Source organism: Magnolia sinica, chromosome 11 (assembly GCF_029962835.1).
Source record: "Magnolia sinica isolate HGM2019 chromosome 11, MsV1, whole genome shotgun sequence".
In the NCBI taxonomy this organism is placed as follows: domain Eukaryota; kingdom Viridiplantae; phylum Streptophyta; class Magnoliopsida; order Magnoliales; family Magnoliaceae; genus Magnolia; species Magnolia sinica.
In genome coordinates, this window is record NC_080583.1 from 67,570,077 (window position 1) to 67,594,571 (window position 24,495).

Genomic DNA, 24,495 nt, shown 5'->3' on the forward strand with positions numbered 1-24,495 from the left:
CACATATCCCTGATCTGAAGCCTTTTCTCTCTACACCATAAACCCTTCACATTCTAACTGAGGATTTTCATTGATGCAACATTCAATTTCCTTTACCCCTCGTATCCCTCCTCCACCCTCCTTGTAAAAAAAATCAAATTTCTTTCTCCTTTGGGTCATTTGGATTCTAGGAGTTGTATGTCCTAGGGCTGTGGGAGTTGTTAATCCTGGATTTGTTAGTCTCTGAATTGATAGATTTGTTGCATGGTGGGCACATTCTGCACTAGGTGTAGTAAATCTTGGAATTTGTAAATTTGTTGTTTGGTGAGCTATCTTGAACCGGGATTCGTAGATCCTACAATTTGTATATATGTTGTTTGGTAGTGGAAATTATACACATGGCAAGAAACTTAAGATAAAACATAGTTGGCCTCACCTTTTATCCATAACCTCCAATATCTCATGGGTGTGACATCCTAAGTTCCTAACCATGTAATGGGCATCATCATGAATATATAACGGTTGCCCCACCATGAATCCCTACACATTGTCACTTGTAATACATGTAAGCCATTTCAAAGGTTGGCCCACCTTAGTGTAAAATGATTGCTAGTTTTGACAAGTGATCATCCACTATGGGGCTAGATACAACTGTTGATCATCCACCATTGCTAGATCCAATTTTTGATCTGACCTTTGATCATCCACCATTGAAGGAGATGAGTGTGATTCCTTGCATACCCATGATACTTATCAATTGTCTTATTGGATAGTAACCTATTTTTCTTTTTAATAAGTTCTGTTAATTATCAAAATAAAATTTGCTAGATCATCATAAGATCTGATCGCTGATCACACTTTATCAATGGATCTGACCATTGACATTCCATTATCTCTCTATTCAATGATTGGTCTTCCATAATGACGCGTGGATGGACGTGATGAGGTTGATCACCGTCTTCCTCAAGGATAACTACTCCGAATCCACGAAAGCTTCTCTGGACTCCTCACTGAGACTTCTCGAATCCACGAGGAAAAGAAATAGAAATAATTTTAAGATATATGAAAGAAATTTGTTGAATATTGATAAACGAGTCTACAACCCTTTAAATAGGAATACCAAGACTTGGAAGAAGTTTAGGAATTAAACTATAACTAAAACTCCCTAAAATTCGTAACTTACTATAAATTATAATTTTCTATTTATAGCAAGTGTCCTATGTGGCTTAACCACGTTATTCTCCTAATTTTTCTAAACAGTTTTCATGTTGGGCGCAACTCCTAAAGCCCAACGGATGAAGAATTATAATCAAACTAGAGCTTACTATTTATAGTAAAAACGGAATTAAACATGGAATTCGACCGTCAATATGATGGAATCTCACAAATTCGGCGTGGGCAACCCGAAATGGCCGGGTTGGTTGGCTAAAGTAGCTCGTCTTACCCCAAAATCATATATGGTACGTCAAGTAACTTATTCCGATTTGCGATATATGCATGTTTTAAGGTTCTGACGGTCTTGATGACTTTTGCCTCCAATTGGGCCTTCTCTGATCAATCTTGGACATGAAAGTGTTCGTGACCCGCTCTACATTAGTCCCCTCCACTTCAAAAGAACTTGTCCTCGAGTTCTCGTGCTGCTTCGGTTCTTGATACTCGGTCTGGTGCGCCGTAACGATACCCATATCAAAAGTTATGATCAATTTATGGTCCACCTTCTTTTGGTCCAACCATGCCAGGAATGTATCTGTGACACGTTATACATCAAACCCCTCAACTTGAAAAAAACTCGTCCTCGAGTTACTCAAGACTCTTGGCTCATGATTCTGAGATAACTTCTGACACTGATGTTTATTAGCCATTTTCTTGTTCTTGGCATTAGGCTCTTGAGCTGACACAATACATGTTCTAATGCTTTCCTTGACTTAACTAGTATCGATCCGTTCCTTTACTCCTGCCTTCAAGATCTAACATTCTTTCTGACTTACCTGACAGTGAGGGCGGTTGGGCAAGCTAACCCCGGGGATAAGGCCTATTTGATGTTGGATGTCCCTCATGGGCGACAATCCATCGAGTAAATCTTCGGGCTAGACTTCTTTAAATTTGTTCAGGAAAGGCCTTAAACTTGAAGGAATGTCTAAGGGTTTCAATTCCTCGCCCTTTACCACTACGATGTATACCTCGCCGGCTTCCTTGGATTCCTCCATAAAACCTCGAATGGTCAAGAGGGAGCTTCCCTCCACTTTCGAAGCTTTGGGGTGTTTCTCTGGTGTCATAAGGGCAAGGATTATCTTTCGACCGTTATTAACAAAGACGTAAACATTGTCTCGTCCTTGGTGGATCGCATCACGGTCTGACTGCCATGGTCGACCGAGTAACATATGACATGCTTCATGTCTACCACGTCACAAAGTATCTTATCTTTATTAGTTTTACCAATTGAAAACGAGACAGTGCATTGTTCAGTTACCTTGGTCTCGTTCACCCTTTTAATCTAGCCAATTAAGTAAGGGAAATGATGTTTTGTCGCAAGTAACTGCAACTTGTCCACCATCACTTTCGAGATGATGTTCTCACTACTACCACTGTCTATGATCACATCACAAACCTTGCCGTTGACGGTGCACCGCGTACGAAATATATTATGTTGCTGTGGATGTAATTCTTTCCGTGGGGGTGTACATTAATCACCTCACGACTGGAGATTCACTACGATCCTCGCCTATCCATTCTTCGCCATGTGCTCCTTCCTCAGTGGCTTGTTCATGTTCATCAAAGGTAGGGTCTTCTTCTGCAGCCTCACCTTTAGTGCTCCCTTTGTTAATGGTCAAGTGGGTTGCAGGGCGTTGAAGCCTAGATGGGCTGCTCCCACTGGTTGCGGAAGGTTGAGTATGTCCTGCTACTAGTTCTTTTTCTCGTGTCAATTCTGAATCCTGAGTGCGACCCGTAATGGGGGGCCGAGTTAAAGGGTAAGGCTGAATAGGAACTCTCGCAAGTTGTGTTTCTGCTAACTGAACTGCTTCATCCACGGTCCTGACTGGGTGCATTTGAACTCGGTCCTGAATCGCCGATCGTAACCCACCTATAACTCGTGCTACCTTCTAGGAATTCCGTTTCTGGCATATTGTTTTGTGTTGCCAACCATTCAAATTCTTCAGTGTAATCTGTGACGGTTCAATTCCCTTGTTGGCAATTTTGATATCGCTGGAACAATACTTGCTTGTAATCACTAGGGAGAAATCGTGATCGAAGGAGGTGTCTCATCTGTGACAATGATGAGATGAGTGCCTTGTTTTGTCGGGCACGTGAGAGTTGTGATTGCTCCCACCATGCAGAAACACCGGATTTTAATTTGAAGGCTACCAACTTCACCTTTTTATGCTCCGGCACATCCATGTAATCGAAATATCGTTCTACTTCGGCAAGCTAGTCGAGGAAATCTTCTATACATAATAATCAATAAAAACTAGGAAATTCGGCCTTACCTCGATAGTATCTTTCAATACGATCTAGACGATCTCCTCCATGGACTGGTTGTTGGGCAAAGCCGTCATCGAGGTCCTCGTCCCTGAACTCGTATTATCTGGTATAGCCCTATGATTCACTACTGGTAGTGCTCTACGGAAATCGGCGTTGTGCTATACAGCAACCACGAGCGGTTGAACATCACCTATACTCGGGACGGAATTAGTGCACCTACAATACGGTTGAGGGTTACTTGCAGCTCTTGCATGGTCAACTGACTCTCCCGGTGGAAAGCTTTTATTCTTTCCGAAAGATAACGAATCCGTGGATCACTGTCCACAGGATTTTGGTTCATACCTTTGTTGTTTGCCATCGGCCTGAGAGGAGTCCTCGCTCTGATACCAATTGACGCAGGGATGAACATGATGAGGTCGATCATCGTCTTCCTCAAGGATAACTACTTCGAATCCACGGAACTTCTCTGGACTCCTCACAGAGACTTCTTGAATCCACGAGGAAAAGAAATAGAAATAATTTTAAGATATATGAAAGAAACTTGTTGAATATTGATAAATGAGTCTACAACCCTTTAAATAGGAATACCAAGACTTGGAAGAAGTTTAGGAATTAAACTATAACTAAAACTCCCTAAAATTCGTAACTTAATATAAATAGTAAATTTCTATTTATAGTAAGTGTCCTGTGTGGACAAACCACGTTATTCTCCTAATTTTTCTAAACACTTTTCAAGTTGGGGGCAACTCCTAATGCCAAATGGATGAAGAGTTATAATCAAACTAAAACTTACTATTTATAGTAAAAATGGAGTTAAACATGTAATTCGACAGCTGATATGGTAGAATCTTGCAAATTTGGCATGGGCAACCCGGCACAGCTGGGTTGTTTGGCTAAAGTAGCTCGTCCTACCCCAAAATTTTATATGGTACGTCGAGTAACTCATTCCGGTTTGCAAGATATGCCTGTTTTAAGGTTATGGCGGTCTTGATGGCTTTTGCCTCCGATCGGGCCTTTTTTGATCCATCTTGGACATGAAAGTGTCCGCGACCCGCTCTACATCAGTCCTCTCCACTTCAAAAGAACTCGTCCTTGAGTTCCCGTGTTGCTTCGGTTCTTGATACTTGGTCTAGTGCGCCGTAACGATACCCAGATCAAAAGTTATGATCAATTTACGGTCCACCTTCTTTTGGTCCATCCATGCTAGGAATGTATCCGTGACACGTTCTAGATCACATAATCATACAGTCCAACTTTTTGACTTCCATCCTTGCTGGATCTGATCGTTTATCTTCCATTATCACATGACCTTACTGTTGATCTTCCAATATCACTAGATCTGATCATTGGGCTTTTGTAACTGCAAGGACTGTTGATTATTCTTTATCAATATATTTGACAGTTGATCTTTCACCAATGCTAGATCTGATTGTTGATCTTCAATGATTTGCTAGATCCGACCATCTTGTATCAATACCGTTAGATCCAACAATTGATCATCGATTATCGCAAGATTTTACCATTGATGTTTATCATCGTTGTTGATTTACCATCTCTTGCTAAGTTGCTATTGATCTCTAATTTGGGCCTCTTGTTGATCTCTCCATGACAGACTTTGGATTGTGAATTGTTACCATTTGATCTTTCTTTTTTTTTTTTGGAGGATTATTTGATCCTCTTTTTCACCTACCTAATAATCTCTTGCACTGTTAGATGCCATCTTGAGCAATTTCAGCCATTTGATGTCTCTAAGAGATGTTGGATTTTGGTATTGGCATTTTGCAACATTGGATACTGTTCTAAGCAGTTGGATGTTGCTGTCAATAATTTGGGCTCTTGAATTTTAGTTCAAGTGATTTTGAGGTAAGTAGTGGGGCCAACAGTATTGATATGGCTGTTGGATGGTGGTGGCAGGTGATCGATATCGGAGGATGGTTTTGCGGGTGTGGTGCTGCAAATCCTTGGATTGTGCAATAACACCGTTTTCGTAGTTGTCCATCCTTTTATTTTAGGGTGGTAGGTGGGCTCATCAATCCTGAAATCCTGGAAGGTGTCAAACATTGATTTCAAACCTTAGTTGCACAATCCTTGTAACCAAGTGCCGCTCTTGCTTCAAATCACGCTTCAGACTCACGCTCCCATTTTCTAGCCATTTATACTTGCTAAAGTTTTGAAATAGACACTTCACTAATCCTGCTCCTGCACCTGAATCTGTTGCCACTTCACGTCATGCTTCGTGCAACAACAATTCAAACCATATCTGTGGATTGTTGGATCCATGATTGACGAATGCTAGTATCCAAAATGCCCCAAAATGTCCTTTCTTCACTAGATATTCTTCTCCAGTTCACTTTCTTGGTTTTTTGCTAGTAAAATCTTGTCTTTTTTACTAGCATTTTCCAAGGCAGTCAGTTGTAGAATTTGGTGATGGTTAGAACTTAGAAGAAAAATAATTAAATAAAAAGAACTTATAAGAAAAATTCCAAGGGGGAGGAGAGAGAATGTATGCGTGGGCAGTGAGCGAGGTTCATGATTTTGAGTGGTATGAGATATAACACGTCTCTTTCTTTTCCTCTCTGCGTACACACAATATAATACGAGCAGCTTTTGGATGTTTTTGCCACTGCAATTAGTTTCGTAGGGTGGAAAACTTCGAATGTTTAAAGACATGGGAATACATTTTAAATGAAGTCGAGGGGTATGGGAATACATTTTAAATGAAGTTGAGGGGTATTTGGGAACCGACAAATGTGGCTTTTGTCCTACGGTTTACAGTTCACCCACAACAAGTATTTTTGTCTTTGAGGTTTGCTCAAATACAAGGCATATTGCAATATGATACTTTGGTACTTTAACTATTGGGAATTGGTTATTTTCAATTTTCCAAAACGTTTATGTGATTGGGGTACCCTTAAATGGGGGATGCCCAAAAAATGTCTCAGATTGAATGTTTTAATCATTTGATTGTACAACGGTTATGGTTCATCCAAAAGAGCCACAGTTCAAAGCTTTGAAATAATCCAATTTGAGAGATTTTACTTGTTGCCTATTCAAAATATATTGTGAGACTAATCGTATAAACGGTTTGAATCATTTGAGCACCACCCATATTCTAAGGCTGAAGTCCTGACTTATCATATTGCAATACCTCAGGACGTATTCAAGCAATCTCTTTTATTTTCAATTCTTTGATACGAATAGCCTGCTCGAATTTCTCATCTTTGCATGTAGCTTGCATGGAGCATAGCAGTAGGGAGCAAAGGCCCGTGGGGCCGACTGTGATAACTGTGTGAAATCCATGCCATACACCTGTTGCACAGGCTCATGTTAGGATGTTAGCACAAAATGAGGCATATCTCAAGCTTGAGTAGGCCAAAACATAGGAAAACGTGAAGATGGGTCGCCCACCATTGAAACCATAAGAGGCCTTCTTTCTCTCCCTTTGCATGTAGCCTGCATCTTCCTGCAAAATTCTCTCACTTGTTTCCCCCTCCTGGATTGCTCTTACTTCTCTCCTGTCCTCTTTGTATGTGTGTTGCATGTGCTACTTCCCTATAGTTTGTGCGTGCACATGTGCACAAAAAAACATGCAAGAATATATTCATTTACAGTGTGTTTGTGTAGTGTATGCAAAACGTACATGTATATATTCATCTAGAGTCCTACAGTCGCACATGCAAAGTATATATGCATTTTTCATTCCATTGATTTCTGAATATCAAGAGAAACATTTCGATGTGATTTTTATTTTTATTTGGTAGTCTTATGTACCCATAGCTTTCAGTAACAGTGGAAAATCTTCTATATTTTGCAATCAAATCGAAGTTTACCTTCCCCCCCAAAAAAAGTGGAAAATCTTCTATGGTTACTTGTAAAATTTTGGGATCTTGTTTAGAGTAATGGTACCTTTCGTTTCTTGATTTTATTTATTTATTTATTTATTTATTTTCCCATTAACAGTTGACAGAGCGAAAGTTATCACGTGAGGAGGAAGGTACAAGTCCTTTGACTGAGTGCAGTTCTTTTGGTTGTTTCTTTTCCCAAATATGTTCCAGTCTGATCTTTCATGTAATAGAGGAGGCGATTCGAAGATCTAAAGCTTTGGAGGACAATGACACTTCAACTCTAAGGTTTTTACTAATCCACAGATTTTTTGTTTACTTATAATTGATATTGCCTTGTGCTGGTTATGTTGAACTATTCCAAGAGTTCTTTGTTCAGCACCAGTATAAGACTGGTTGATATTTTAGGAATTGAAGCAACTTGAAATCAGTCTGCTTGGATACTGGTCAAACCAGGTTCCCTGAGTACCAAAAATTTAATAATTCACATTTGACATTTGAGATCTGCTGTGCTTTCACAGGAAGGTTTCAAGGCAAGAATATCTAAAGAAAAGGGAGCAAAAGAAGTTAGACGAGCTGAGGTATGCCTGCAAAATTTGTAATTGTTGTTGCTAAAATGTTTTCTTTAATGTATCTCATCCTGAGTATATTTACGGTATTTGTTACAAAATTGACCGGAAACTGATATTGACACCCTTGCATATTGATTATCAAAAAAATATTGATTATCAAAAAAAGAAAAAAACAAAAGAAAAAGATTACACCCTTTCATATTGATGCATATGCCAGTCCACACCCTTTCATATTGATGCATATGCCGGTCCACTTTTTTGTTGGTTACATTATAGCACTCTTGTACTATTCTGATTCCAAAACTGGAAAGAAGGGTGTAGAATCTGTAGATATCAAACATCGTTTCGTGTTTCCTACTTTCTGTTTCTTGAAGCTTCTGGATGAATCTTCTTTTACCGAAGCACAGAAATGGCTCCAAGATGATATCCTCCTGTTACAAGATCTGTAGAAACCTCCTACTTTCTGTTTCTAACTTTTGCTGAGTTGTTGATCATAGGGATGACATAGAAGACGAGCAATATCTGTTTGGGGATGTTAAACTGACTGAAGCAGAAATTCGTGAGATGAGGTAATCTGGTCATGTATCATTTGCCTGTGCATTTTCAATTTGTTTAACAGGCAGTGTTATTTTTGTATGTGACCTTAAGATTTGTTGAAATTTTCTATCCAGTTATTCTTATTCCTATAATTTTATCTATCCATATTTCTGTCATACTCATATGGAATGAAGTGGTATATTTTGGGCTACTTTTATTTGGATTTTGATTCCCATGCTGCAATGATAGTAGGTAAAAATTTGGAATTGCATCGAGCCCAGCATACCTATAAAATAGAAAAAGGAATTGCACTTCTACGTAAGATATAGGTTTCTTTAGTTGTGCTCTTTTTATTTATATTTATTTATTATTTTTTTTTTTTCAGGGCTATCAACAGGTACCCGGATCTGTGGGTACCCAACCTGACCCAATTTCAATGTTTCTCGATCCAATTATCTGATCCTTTAAAAAATTGGGTTTGGTTCAGGTCCACATTCTGTTTAAAATTGGATATACCTGGTTGATATTACTATTGAGATTAAGTACATCATCACCATCATTTAAGCCTTATCCCAACTAATAAGGGTTTGCTACACAAATCCTGTTCCGCCATTCCACTCTATCTAACCATAGGTCATCAAATCTTTTCTTACCATACCTGCATTCTTATGGGACTTCCCCTTGCCCTTTTAGAGCCTACTCATGCCTTCTAACTGACCCCCTAATCCTTCTATTTTATTACAATAAGGTGATCATCTGCATCATCTAAGCCTTATCCCAACTAATTGTGGTCAGCATATTGTAATAAGGTAACAACTTAACACACTTTTAGACCTGAACACGACCCGTGCCTAGGATTCCAAGATGCAATAGGTATTGACAAGTATGAAGTACCCAAACCTGATTGGCTTCAGGTCTTACCCTGGCTGTGCTACTCGGACCTGAACCTGATAAGACCCAAACATGTCTCCCTTTAGGTGGGTCTGGGTTCCGGCACACCGGTACCCTACCCAAACTTGACCCTCCGATTGCCCTAATTTATCTCAGCTCCATGCAAAAATTACAAGATGCAACACTGTATGACTGAGATGGTCCTCAAATTCAAAACTTCTCTAAGTGGCTATGTTGACAATCCATTACTCTTGTTCATGCTTAAAATCAATTAAATGCAATTTATATTAATAATGGTGGATGAATCCGAATACCTTCAGAACGACCTATTAAATGCAAGACACCTATATTGGTAATGATGGACTGAATCTGGAAACCTCGAGACCAATCTGTGTTTGTTTTTAACTATTTTATAGATGACATTGACTACGAGGACATTTTGAGATGACATTTTTGCCTTTAGATTAAATATTTCATTTTCATCATGTTTTTACAGAAGCGGATAACATTCTTTTCTTGATCAGACATTTGTGATAAATTGGAAAAAAAAGACGGACATTTGTAGTTGTGACTTGATCTTGCCACCTTTTCCCTAGGTAATAAAGTTATTGTTATCCATAAAAGAAAATCTAAAATGTTTATTAGTACAATTATGAGGCATCTAGTTTATTAACCAATCTAAGATGCATGGTTTATTATTACAGTTGTGAGACATTTAGTTCTATGCCATGGGTATGTAAATATGTATCTGATTACTTTCTGGAAATTACTTAATCATATAGTGGTTAATTTCTATACATTCTTAGGTGTGACTTTGGAAATGATTCTCGCAAATATACAAGTACATGATAGGTGAAAGATAATCTAAAAGAGTGTGCCTGTCTGATAATATCAAATGCTTGCAAAATGGACCTGTGAAAAGGAGCAAAGGAGATGGAGCTGGATGTCCTGGACTTGCTAATTCCCCTCTCACCCATGTGAGACTAGGTCAAGCCCCAATGCTACTTGTATTAGCCTTAAATTCACAACTTAGTGCTAATCACATGAACTTGGCCAGGATGCTTAGAGACCACGTTAGTGAGTTGCAGTACACACTTGTATTACAAGAAAATGTTACAATTCCGCAGAGAAAGCCTGAAATGAGGGAAGCTCGCTTAAATATAGGGCTGTCAATGGGTCAGGTTCGGTACCTATGTACCTGTTTCTGGACTCTCGACTAAGAGAATATGATTTGAGGCTTGTTGGGTAATTGGGTTCAGACACGTTTGCCATATATGGGTGCTGTATCTGAATCCGATTAGATTCAAGTCTGGTCTAACTTCGAGCAAATTCAATTCAGAATGGTTTTGTATCTGGAAACTGGTCATGCCTTTTGTATGGCTTCGAAATAATCAATAAAGGATGAACTAAAAATAATCATACATTCAGGTGACTGACTTGACCCTAGTTTGGGGAATTCGAGGACATTGGGGATTTAGGGTTTGAGGTTGGGGAAATTGGGGATTTGTGAAATTGTGGGGAAGACAGTGCTCTCGGCATTGGAGAGGGTGGATAGTTTCCAGCTTCAGCATGATCTCAAAAAGAGAGTCATAGAAGAGGAAATTAAATGGAGACGGAGGTTTAGGGTAGTTTGGTTGAAAAGGAGGCAAATAATACGAAGTTTTTCCTCAATATGACTAGTGCAAGGGGAAGACATAAATCATGTCCACAAGTTGTCAGTAATTGGGTCGGGGATGGTAATGAAATATGAAATTTGTGAAGCCATTGTTAAGTTCTTCTCCTACCTTCTGTCAACCGTTGGGTGGAAGCACCCTAGGTTAGATAACTTAGCATTTGCCAAGTTGTGGAGGTAGAGGTTGCTTGGATTGAAAGGCCAATAGTGGAGGAAGAAGTCTAGGAAGAAGTCAAAAAGAAGGCATGGAAGATTTAAAGGACTTTCAAGCTATCGGTTTAATTGGAAGGCTTTACAAGATTCTAGCAAATATTTTAGCTATGAGATTTTAGAAGGATTGGGTGGAGTATACTTTGTCTGATGGTTAGGACTGATCAATGATGAAAAGGATTGATAGGTTTTTGTTCTCCCATCTGGGTGGAAAGGTTTCTGCTTGTTTCTCGACATGGCTTGCAGAAGCTTGTCTTAGACCATTGCCCAATTTTGTTGAAACTAGAGGATAATTGGGGTCCAAAACTATTTATATTTGAATTATTACGATTGGAGGTAGAGGGATTCATGGTTTTAGTTAGGGACTGGTGGGCTTCATTTGAAATGGAAGGCTTTTTGGGGTTTAGACTGAGCCGGAAATTGAGGCTATTGAAACAAAAATTTTAAATTGGAAAAGGGAGGGTTTGGGTAAATGGGAGGGGGAAACAGAGGAAATCCTACATAAAATCCATGAGCTCGACATTTAAACTGAGGATATGGTTTTATCCATGTAAGGAAAAATCCTTCGTAGAAATCTTGGGCAAGAATATGCAAGCCGTATCAAGGAGGAAAATATTAAATGGAAGCAAAGATCACGGGCTAATTGGTTAAAGGAGGGCGATAAGAACACAAGATTTTTTCATAGCATTGCGAGTGCTCGAGCAAGATGTAACAATTTTAGTAGCATTGTAGTAGATGGGGAAATGATGTAAGAGAAAGAAAAGATATGTGAGAGGGAAGTACAGTTTTACGAAGAGTTGTTGATTAGGGAAGGGTGGAAAAGGCTAATTTTGGATAACTTGCACTTCCAAAGCATGTCAGGGATGGAAGCAGATTTGCTAGAGGTGGAGTTTTTTTTTTAAAAGCAAAAGTAAAGGAAGTTGTGGACTCTTTGGAAAGAGATAAAGCACCGGGGTCGAATGGATTCCCTATAGCATTTTTTTTTCCAGGTTTTTTGGGAAAATGTGAAAGGGGATGTGATGGCGTTTGTGGGAGAATTTCATAACTGAGGAAAGATCTCGAAACAAATAGGGGCTTCATTCATTGCGTTGATTCTCATGGTTTCGAGAGCAGAAAATCTAAAGGGTTATAGACCCATCAACTCAATCGAAAGTGTATAAAATTCTTGCAAGTTGTGACTAGACTTAGAATGATTGCTACCAGGTGTAATCTCCAAGTTCCAAGGTGCTTTCGTTGAAGGTCAACAAATTTTGGATTGTGCCCTGATAGCCCATGAGTGTATTGACGCTAGGCTTAAGGAGAAGCTATGGGAATTGGTTGTAGGGCGAAATGGAGAGGTTGGCTAAAAGGAGTGTATCAGATTTGCCAGATTCTCAGTATTGGTTATTGGATCGCCGAAAAGTTTTTTCCGTAGCTTGAGAGGTTTGAGGCAAGGAGATCCCTTATTCCCTCTCCTATTTGTAGTGGTAGTCGAGGCACTTAGCAGAATGCTTGAACGTGGGCAACAAATGATCTCTTTCGGGGCTTCTATGTAGATAGAATGCGCCCTTTGGTTTCTCATCTTCAGTTTGCAAATGACACTCTTTTGTTTGGTGAGGCTGATGAGGTCAAGGTGGAAAATCAGAGGATGATTATTCGATGTTTTGAAGCGATTTTCAGGTTGAAAGTGAACATTGTTAGAAGTGTTACATTAGGAGTTCACCTACTGAGGGAGGATCTTTTGATGTTGGCTAGCAGGGTCTTTGGGTGTGAGGCGAGTTCTTTTACTTGCACATATATGGGGTTACCATTATGTATTGGCAAGTTGACGAAACATTTGTGGGATGTAATAGTGGAAAGGGTTGAAAGGAAGTTAGCTCTATGGAAGTGTCGGTATTTATCCCTTGGTGGCTGCATAACTCTAATTAAGCATAACTTCCAAATTTACCGATCTATTTTATATCACTTTATTGGTGTCCGAAATTAGTTCTCGGGAGAGTGGGTAGATTGCGTCTTGACTTCCTTTGGAAAGGGGCAGAAGGAGTCTCCAAATTTCATTTATTAAATTGGGAAGAGGTGTGCAAGCCTTATAATTACCTAGGGGCTAGAAACAAGGATTTGGAGGTGATCAATAGAGTGCCCCTGGCCAAGTGGTTATGGAGGGTTGGGTCGGAAGAAGATGCTTTATGAAGGGTTACGATAATGTCTAAATATGGTGTGGTTTCCTCCGTGCACTAAGAAATCATGTTTGTATAGAGCCTTGGTGATTTGGAAAGGGATCCTCTTAGTTAAGGTAGGATTTTTTGAAGCAGCTGGTTTTAGCCTTGGCGACAGGGAAAGGATTCATTTATGGGAAGATGTGTGAGTTGGAGATTCGCTGTTGCAGGAGTTGTTTCCAAAAATTGTCCGATTGTCTCCAAATTGTAACATTACGGTTGCGTAGTGTGCATCGATGTGCAATAACAGTATGGTGTGGTTTCCTCCGTGCCGGTTATTCCTGTTAGATGATGATGTTATTGAATTGGTTTCACTTAACCTTATCCACTTGTATCGGCCAAATAATGGGGAAAAGGATTGTATGGTGTGGAGAAGGGATAAATTAGGGAAATTCTTTGTTAGGTCGCTCTACAGAATGCTCTACAAGTTAGAGATGGATGGAGTATTCATGAACATCAAGCATGTGTGGTCCCATGGTGCCCTTCCGAAAATTGTTGCTTTTGTTTGGCTAGTGGGTATGGAAAGGGTTCTGATTGTACCTTTAGAAGTAGGGATGATCTTACTCAATGTCTGCTTGATGTGCGGTGCTAACCTTGAATCGGTCAACCATTTCCTTCGTTGTCCCTTTGCTCATCAGGTTTGGAATAGTTTTTTCACTATCTTTGGTATCTGTTTGGTAATGCCCAATTCAGCTAGGATATTTATTTATTTATTATTTATTTTTATGGCTTGGCATGGTGTGGAGGTTGGGATGGAGAGGAAGGGTTCATGGCGGTTGTGTTTGATGGCGGGTCTATGGATAACCTGGGAGGAGAGAAATGGGAGATGCTTCACCACTGTTGGCCACAGTTTTAAGAGGGTAAGAGTGAGGGCTAAGTGTTTTGTTTTGGAATGGGGTATGTGTAATGGTGGGGAGAACGTGTGGTCTTTACCCTTCTTTTTTTTTTTTTTTTGATGTTTTGGGGGGTTCAGTTTTTCCTTTGTAATGGTGGGGTTTGGTTGTTGTGTATTCTTTGTCGCCTGTTTGGCAGTTGCTTAATAAAATTACCATTACCTTAAAAAAAAAAAAAAAACCTTCTACCTTGGTGCCACTCTCTCTTCGTATCACGCTTTGGAACTGCACTTTCTGTCCCTCTTCCTAGCTATTTATGCTTGCTAACATTTTGAAGCAGACAATTCCTCACTCTTGCCCCTGCATCTATTGTGGCTTCCTTGCTACTTTTCAACTGTTGCCACTTTCCTACACACTATGTGCAACTATAGGTCCGAGTTGGTTATGGGAACTAACCATTGTTAAATTGTTGCAATTTTGTTTCAAAGTTGGTTTATTTATTTCCTTTCCAAGTTAATAGAGGGTTGGGGTATGAATCTTAGTTTTAGGAAACTAATAGCGAGGGTGCCGCTCCTGTTGCTATTGCTGCTTTAGAGTCATGATTTTGAGGCTTTTGCACTTCCTAACATTCTGGAAATGACTTTTCCTGCTCTCACACCCAAATATGCTCTCACTTAACCATACACTTTCTGCAATTAGGGTTTGAATAAGTTTAGGAGTTTCTTTCTTCCATGATAGGATAAGGTTTCCTTTCTAAGGGTTGCTTGCGAGGTTCTAGGAAGCCTTCGTGGTTGGGGGCAGATGAACATTGGACTGTCAAATTTGCTTGTACCTGCTCGGTTGGGTAGGGTGACGATAGCCATGTCCAAGGTGCTTTGTGAGGGTCTCTAGATCTTCACTAATTCTTACCAGGGCACGTTATCGGCGGAGGACTGGCAATTGAATGCTGTGAGTTGGGTGCCATACAAAGCTACTGTGCCTTGGAATTTGGGCTTATTGTTGGCAAAACTAGGGATCTTGCCACTTGGGCAAACATGTTGTGTTTCTTAGTTTCTTTAGACGTTAATCACACCATGTTTAACCTCAAGGAAGAGGTTGGCTGGTTGTGCCAGGGATTCAATCCCATTGTTGTAGCCTTCTCTTTTGAAATGAAAGTTTCATTTTCTACAAAATGAGGGTTTCTTTTCTTCATGTGCAAGCAGTCAAGAATCAAGAGTGTAGACAAAGGTCCAAACAGGAACCCCCTCCCTGGGATTGTTGATTTTTATTTATTATTATTATTTTAAAAAATTCTTCATCATACGTAACTGAAAGTTTGTCCTAAATCTATGGTTTTCTCCTTTTTGTTTGGTGAAATTGCTTGTGGGTATTGTGGAAACCACGAGAAGATTTGTTTTCTCTACACCAAAGATAGTCCTATCATGTGGCTGGTGTTGGCACATTTTGTCATTTAGAAAAGAAAGGTCTGAAACTGTTAATTATGGATTATTGACACACCTCTCATGGAATTTTTATTTGCAGGTACAAGAAAGAAATATATGAGCTTGCAAAGAAGAGGTTAGAAGAGGTGGATGATATTAATGAGGTAAATTTCTTTTAGTATGGAATGAACTGGTTCATTTTGATATTCCCCTACTTCATTCTGTTAGTTTTGGAGGAACTGCTTTTAGGAAAGTACTGTTGACTCGTTCTATTTTCTATTCTTTTGTGCATATGTGGGAATTGGTGTTATTTTCTTTAGGTAGTTGCATTAGTAGCGGTGGATTGCTAATTTAGTTCCTCTGGATATGATTAGAGCAACAACCGGTTCTGGACTGGTCAGTGTGTATTCGTTGTCATTCTGGAGTCCTAGACCTGTTAAATCATTTGTAAAAGTAGCATTTTCAATGGAAAATTTTCTTGTATCATGCTCATCACACGACACGCTCTATGTAATCCCCTTTGTAATGTGAAAACTGTTGGGTCTACCTACGTGAGTTGTCCCTATGTTTCTATGAATTCATTGATAGTCTGGGATCCATGTTATTAAGATTTGCAGAGGGAGATGGGAACAAGTCAAACTTTCATTGTATTGATTGCATAATGATTGCATTTTTTTAAATGAATTTGCAGAATTTAAGTTATTGTCCCATATTGGGTTTTTACTGATGGGGTAGCAGTCATAAATATACTGGCAACTTTAGGGCACATACTTCCTTGAATGTACCATTGCATAATTATTTCATATACCCCTTTTATGATTACCAACGGTAAACTAAAAGAGGTCATAAAACCCCTTAAGAGGTTAGGTTAAGGAACTCTTGGGTCAAACATGGCTCTATACCTTATTAAGGCTAATGACAATTGCAACAATAAGGACCTGAGGCTCCACAGAGGCCATTGACAACTACAATAGGGCTAGGGTCCACTAATGTTAGTTAAAGGTCTTAGAGGGCCCTTTGATCTGATCAGAAGACCACAAGGGCCCACCAATTTGATCAATAGGACCACATGGGACACTAATTTGATCAACAACCCACAGGGGATCCACCATCGCATCCCTCGAAATTCATCCGGAACTCGTACGTCATTAGGTGCTCCCTTTTTATTCATTTGTCTCTCTTCCCTCTCATCATTATTATTATAAATTTTTTGAAGAGTGATAAATTTTTTATTAAGAAAGTCCACGCAAGCACAAGCTAGGCGGGAAAAGAACACAAAAAGAAAGCCGAACCAGATTACATCCCTAAAAAGGAAGAGATATTACAACCATCAACGGTTTGCAGGAAGAAAGTTGAACCAATCACCTCCACCTTAATCTTTCCCAGTGCCTCTTTGACTGAACCACTTCTTTTAATAGAGGATGGGCAACGAGAATAAAGATAATATAGAGAAAGAACGGAGATTTAAAGGTTTAGGGAGAAGATGTGAAGATTAGAATAGAAGAAGAAGAGGGTGGGAAATTAGAATGGGGGATTAGAGAAGGAGAAGGGATAGATCTCACCGGAATCAACATCGGTGGTGGTCTTAAAGTCAGCACCAAGACAAGGAAGAGGAGTTAGCATCTCTTCCAGAGAGAAGTTCTTTCCTCAAAGAAAATCAACTTACAATGCATTTGCCTTTTTCTCCAAGAAAAACCCTTAAATAAAGATCCCCCTGGCTGATTGACTTAAAATACATATTACAAAAATACCCCCTATAAAAGAACTATCAGGAAAATACCCCCGCAATAACATTTCCTGAGGAAAAAGGCGCGTGTGCGCTGTCGGCCACAAGGGGGCCCACCCGCACCACCTATTTTGGCTTGCAAGAGTGGTCGATTGACCTGTGGGGCCTCGAGAAGACTCGTGGGCCCCACCCTAGCCGTGCTTATCCTTCTATAGACTTTGAGGTCCTCATCATCCCTCCCCGGCTTGGAAAAACTTGACTCCGGTGAATTAACAACTTGGTATCTCTCGTACAAATCCGGATCAAGACGCTAAAAATCGGAAGCTGTAATCCACGTGCAATTGGAAGCTGGTCTACCCTTCCATTCGACAAGTAACTTGTGATGTCTTTTGTCCTTAGTAGACACCAATTTATTGTTGTACACATCTTCAATCTCTTCGCTTGCAGTAGGTACGTGAGGCAAACTTATGGCTTGCTCTTATATTCTTCATCTTTATGGTCGCCATGATAAATGGTCAAGTCTTCAACATTGAATGTTGGGTTGATTTGCAAATCTTCTGGCAACTCCAAAACATAAGCATTAGCGTTGATTTTCTTCAATACCTTGAAAGGGTTTGCACTCCTCAAGTGAAGCTTTTGATATTTCCTCTTAGGAAACCTTTCTGGATGGAGATGCACATCACTTTGTCACCGTTCTTGAATTCCATAAAGCGTCGATGCAAATCAGTATGTGCCTTATTTCTTTCATTGTTGGTTGCTATCCTCCTTATCTCTTTGATGCAGGACATGAAATTCAAATATGATGTGCAAGATTTTCAGGCTTTAGATCACACAAGTTTAGAAACAATTACACAAAATTCCACATCCCACACAAAAGTTCAAACACTCAATCTAGGGGAAACTTATGCGGATCCAGGCTTACACATGCTAGGGCCAGATCAATCGAAATTATAAACCAAACAAGAATCAAAGGAGGGTAAATTCATCCACACATGCATAGAAATAATTCCCCCAATCCAAGGGATTTAGAAATTTCAATTCGGGAAACCCTAAGGTTGAAGAAAGGGCATAAAATTGAGGATTTGAATAATTTAGGGTTAGGTTTAGGGATTTTGGATGAAAGAGGAGTGAAAGAGAGAAGAGAGACGAACCAGAGAAGTACCGCATGTGTGGACAGTAGTAATGGCCCAGACGCACGTGCGTGTAATCTCGGCCGCACGTGTGTGGGGCCCACTATTCAGAAAAAGGCCAGCTTGGCCCTGGTCGGCTTGGAGTGGACTCTAAAACCCCCAAATATCAGCTCGTTCCGTTGCACGGTTTGTGCGTGGTGCTCCGCCGAAGTTTCAGCCCTCCTATAGAGCTAGATTCTGGAAATCTGCTGTAGAGAGAAAAACGGCTGCAATAGAGGATGGATTTGAAGCGTAGATGATTGTAGGGGGAGAAATATGGATGTAAGAAGGTGGGGGCAAATCGTGATAGGTGTGGCTTCGCACCACGGTAGTCAGCCCTTCGGGGAAGGGAGGGTTTCACACCCAATTGAATCTCAACAACTCAGGAATTTAGAGGAGCAGAAAAATGCAGAATTTTATTAATTTTCAATGAATCAAAAAGACTACAAGGGGTGCCTATTTATAATAAAATCCTATACCCCAAAACTTGCGCCATTTGCGCAACCTATTACTTAGAAACGAAGTAATAAAAAATAATGACTAATCAAAACAATCTAAACTGTTCATAATATTCCTAATAACAATAATAAGCAAAACCTAAAGTACTATATTAATTAGAATAGTGGGCCACTATCATGAGAACCCATGGTGGACTTTACATGATTATTAAGCCCATTCCAATGAACCAAAACGCAGTCCTCTAACTAGGAGGCCCACCCTGGACGCTGTCATCGATCCAGATCAATGGCGGGGCCCTCCTTGCGTGCGTACGTATGAGAGGGGGGGGGAAGGGAGGTGCGTGTGCGCGTGATGTCCCCACCACTCTTTATGGATGTCACGCCCAAAATGACCGCCTAGGCCACCCGGGTGTAATTCTCGCACCACATGCTCCCGTAGAGAAGTGTCGGGCATACATAGACGAGTTCTAAAGAAGAGATACTTATCATGCACATTGAACTTTGGGTGACTCGCTTGCTGCCCGGTATGAAAGTCGGCATAAATCTGCCAAAATCACCATCGCCCTTGTAATCTCGCTTCATTTGGTCGGAGCTGATCACTTCCATTGACATTGTTGTCAACAAGTGGGCTTGTCTACTCGATGCACCAACTGCTTTGTTCTCAACACCCGACCTATGTTTCAACACAAAGGTGAATTCTTGGAGATAAGCACTCCATTTGTCATGCCTATGAGACTTAAGTTCTTCTGGGAATTGAGATACTTGAGCGCTTCATGGTCAGAGTAAAGAATAAATTCTTTGCTAATGAGGTAATGCCGCCATTGCCTTAATGCCTGAGTTATGACTCACATGGTGCTAGGAGCATTGGTCAATCTGAAAGGCATAACCAACTATTCGTGGAGCCCATCCTTTGTTTTAAATGCTGTCTTCCAGTCATCCCCATGTCTGATCTATATTTGGTGGTAGCTGCATCTCAAGTCGATCTAAGAAAAGACTTTGGAACCAGCCAACATGTCGAGCATATCATCGAGTCGAGGTATTGGGAAGCGGTACTTGACGGTTATTTTATTTATGGCATGACTGTTCACGCACATTTGCCAACTTCTGCCCTTCTTTGGCATTAACAAGACGGTTAGGCGAAAGGCTGGACAATGCATCAATGGTCCCTTGAAATGCAACTCGATCCTCCACATTGAATGTGGAACTAATTCTCATGGAGGGTGGAAGATTTGCCACATATGCATTGAGACCATTTCGTTTTATAAATTTGAAGGGTCCAACGCTACGTGCATGTAACTTACGAACGGCTCCCGGAGGATACCACTCGGGCCTGATGCGCACCATCACAGAGTCCCTCGCATCAAATTCCTCGAAACATTTATGCTGGTCTGCAGAAAATTTGTAATGTTCATTACTAGTAGTGATCTTGTGCCTAATTTCTTGATGTCATGAATGAATGTGATGCACAAAAGACTCTGCAGGCTCTGGCGGCTTATGGGACAGTGACATAGGGACAAGATCAATAGGTTTCTCAAGTTTATAACTAGTAACGACTTCATAAGGACTGAGACCTGTGGACCTATCGACAGAACTATTAAACATAAACTCGGCTGTAGGTATTACGGTGTCCCATGTTCTGGTGTGCTCTATATCTCTCTTAGGAGGAGACTCATTCGATAGATCATTAAGACAGACATCACGAAACCCATCCACTACTGGAGTGGCCTTAGTGGGTAACTCTATACTAGCCTCTGGTGCACTCTCTCCAGCCACAAGGCCGCACATGTTGCACCCCTCAAAATAGTGGTCTTGATGTCCCTCCTGGGGTGGGTGCATGCCCCTGATTGACTCCTTGGCCAACTCCATTCATTGGTCTATTCTCCTAGCCACCTACTTGATATTGGACATCTACCCCAATGGTGGGGTTTGTCCCGGCGGAGGCCTTTAGTTGGGTAATGCGCACATCAAGTTGTTCATAGCATTGGTCCATATACAAGCGCTTACCTAAAGACTCAATCTGCTGGGACAGTTTATTTAGTGACTCTAGCAGTTACTCCATGTTTTTTTTTTGAAATTATTAAGAAATAACCTAGTTTCTAAAAACGAAAAAGGAAAGTTTCTAAAAACAATTTGGAAAAGTTTTTAAAAAACAAATTAGGAAAGTTTCTACAAAAAAACAACCTAGTTTCTAAAAATAGAAAGTAAGTTAGTTTCTAAAAAAAAAGAAAAAGGAAAGTAAACTAGTTTATAAAAAAGAAAAAGGAAAGGAAATTAGTTTCTAAAAACAGATTAAGAAAGTTTTTTTTAAAATTTAGTTTCTAAAAACAGAAAAGGAAAGTTTCTAGACCTAGAAATAGAAAGCTATGTTAATTTCTAAAATAATCCAAATAAGGGGATAACAGAAAATTTCAGCATCTTATGTCATGGTTTATGGACCTCTAAACAGTCATATATGATGAGAATTGATGCGTAATGGACATAAACAACTACACCCTAAACATGTAATACATTCCCCTATAAGAACCCTAGGCTCTGATACCAAATTTGATGCAGGACATGAAATTCAGATATGATGTGCAAGATTTAAGATTTAAGATCACATAGTTCATAAACAATTACACAAATTCCACTTCCCACACAAAAGTCCAAATATTCAATTAAGGGGAATCTATGTGGGTCCAGGCCTACATACGTTAGGGCTGGATCAATAAAAATTATGAACCAAACAATACTCAAAGGGAAATAGAAATCATCCACACATGCATAACAATCAATCCCTAATCCAAGGAATTCACCAATTTCAAATCAAGAAACCCTAGGGTGAGAAAAGAGATAGAAATTAGGGATTTATGGCAATCTATTGTTAGGGTTTATAAAATTAGGGATGAAAAGAGGAAAATAAGAGAAAAACTTGACTCAGAAATAGCTCCTGCGTGTAGACGGTGCAAAGGGGCGGATGTACGTGCGCAGATGGGCTGACCGCACGTGCGATGAAGGCCCACCTTCCCAATTCGGCTTCTTGGCCCTGGTCGGCCAGGCTGGGGCTGCAAAACCTCCAAATCTCATGTAGATCCGGGCTGTGGTCTACGCGTGGTGCTCCGTTGAAGTTTCAGCCCTCCTGCATGGCTAGATTCTGAAAACTGGCTGTGGAGGGATGAATAGTTGCAAAACAAATGGATTGGGTGCGAAGATGATTGTGGGAAGGATGAAATAAGATAGATGCAGGGGCAGATGGGGATAAATGTGGCTTCGCACCACGGTAGTTAACCCTTAGAAAATGGAGGACTTTGAACCCACTTTAATCTTAGCCCTTCGAAAAGGGAGGGCTTTGCATCCACATTAATTTTTCCACAACTCAGAAACTCGGAGAACAAAAAAACAACGCAGGAATTTTTATTTGACTTCAATGAAAAAAAGAACTACAAGGGGTGCCTATTTATACGAAAACCCTATACCCCAAAACTCGCGTCATGTGCGCAGCCTATTACTTGGCGATGAAGTAAACCAAAATAAAAATTAATCAAAGAAATCTAAAGCGTTCATCATGTTCTAAATAACATAAATACTCAAAACCTAAAATATGAAATCAATCTGACTAGTGGGCCACGATCGTGAGATCCCATGATGGTCTTTTCTTGACTATCGGGCCCACTCTTTTGAATTAAAACTTCGTCTTCTAACTAGGAGGCCCTCCCTGGACGTCGTTCTCGAGCCAGATCGACGTTGGGGCCCTCCTTCGTACGTACATGCGTAGGGGGGTGGTGTGCGTGTGGGCGGGATGTCCTCAGCTGTGAAGATTTTTCTACTGGTGAAATAAAATTCCTGAATCGCTCTAGGATGTCAGGATCAAGTCTCTAAAGCTCCTCCTCAATGAGCCACGTGCTGTTTGAAGCTGAGCGTGACTTCCATCTAACCGGGTACTTCTGAAACCCGCCGTTCGACGTTGAAACTATCTGATGGTCCAGGATATCCTCTATTTCCTCTCTGGGTGTGTGAAGGCTAGGTATGGGAGGTAGAAGCTGGGTAGAAAGGTCGGGAAGAGTAGGTATGGGAGGTAGAGATTGGAAAAATGGGCCGGGATGGGTAGGTATGGGACATAGAGGCTTGGAAAATGGGTCGGAAGGATTAGGTATGGGAGGTAGAGGTTGGAAAAATGGACCGGGATGGGTAGGTATGGGACGTAGAGGCTGGGAAAATGGGTCGAGAATGGTAGGTATGGGAGGTAGAGACTGCGAAGATGGGTCGGGAGGGGGCCATGGATCAAGGAAAAGGTTTTGGGAATCAGGATGGTTAGGCGAAAGGCTGGACAATGCATCAATCGCCCCTTGAAATGCAACTAGATCCTACACATTGAATGTGGAACTAATTCTCATGGAGGGTGGAAGATTTGCCACATACGCATTGTGACCGTTTCGTTTTATAAGTTTCAAGGGTCCAGCGCTACGCGTGTGTAACTTACGAACGGCCCTTGGAGGATACCGCTTGGGCCTGATGTGGACCATCATAGAGTCCCTTACATTGAATTCCTTGAAACATTTATGCTGGTCTGCAGAAAATTTGTAATGTTCATTACTAGTAGTGATCTTGTGCCTGATTTCTTGATGCCATAAATGAATGTGATGCATAAAAGACTCTGCAGGCTCTGACGGCTTATGGGACAGTGACATAGGGACAAGATCAATAGGCTTCTCAGGTTTATAACCAGTAACGACTTCATAAGGACTGAGACCTGTGGACCTATCGACAGAACTATTAAACGCAAACTCGGCTGTAGGTATTACGGTGTCCTATGTTCTGGTGTGCTCTATATCCCTCTTAGGGGGAGACTCATCCGGTCGATCATCAGGACAGACATCACGAAACTCATTCACTACCAGAATGGCCTCAGTGGGTAACTTTACACTAGCCTCTGGTGCACTCTCTCCAGCCTCAAGGCCGCACATGTTGTATTCCTCAAAATAGTGGTTTTGATGTCCCTCTTGGGGTGGGTGTACGGGTGCATGCCCCTGACTGACTCCTTGGCCAACTCCATTCATTGGTCTATCCTCCTGGCCACCTACCTGAGATTGGATATCTACCCCAATGGTTGGGGTTTGTCCTGGCGGAGGCCTTTAGTTGGGTATGCGCACATCAAGTTGTGCAAAGCATTGGTCCATATCCAAGCGCTTACCCAAAGACTCAATCTGCTGTGATAGTTTATTTAGTGACTCTAGCAGTTGCTCCATGTTTTTTTTTTTTTTTTTAAATATATTTTTTTAATATTTTATTATTATTAAGAAATAACCTAGTTTCTAAAAACGAAAAAGGAAAGTTTCTAAAAACAAATTCGAAAAGTTCTAAAAATCAAATTGGAAATGTTTCTAAAAAAAAAAAACAACCTAGTTTCTTAAAAAAAAAAAGTTTCTGTTAGTTTCTAAAAAGAAAGTAAACTAGTTTCTAAAAAAGAAAAAAGAAAAGAAATTAGTTTCTAAAAACAGATTAAGAAAGTTTTTTTTTAAAATTAGTTTCTA

The 24,495-nt window shown here is 40.4% G+C and overlaps 1 protein-coding gene across 3 annotated transcripts in view; it reads left to right on the forward strand.

Moving 5' to 3' along the window:
* Window positions 1–24,495, forward strand: part of LOC131219276 (pre-mRNA-splicing factor ATP-dependent RNA helicase DEAH1-like) — a 95,767-nt gene that overhangs the window by 38,889 nt on the left and 32,383 nt on the right. For all 3 annotated transcript variants that reach the window (XM_058214337.1, XM_058214338.1, XM_058214339.1), the window contains 5 exons: window positions 7,420–7,453; window positions 7,535–7,589; window positions 7,823–7,882; window positions 8,371–8,442; window positions 15,733–15,796. In XM_058214337.1, coding sequence (XP_058070320.1) covers window positions 7,420–7,453; window positions 7,535–7,589; window positions 7,823–7,882; window positions 8,371–8,442; window positions 15,733–15,796 — 285 coding nt within the window. The remainder of the gene's footprint in view (window positions 1–7,419; window positions 7,454–7,534; window positions 7,590–7,822; window positions 7,883–8,370; window positions 8,443–15,732; window positions 15,797–24,495) is intronic.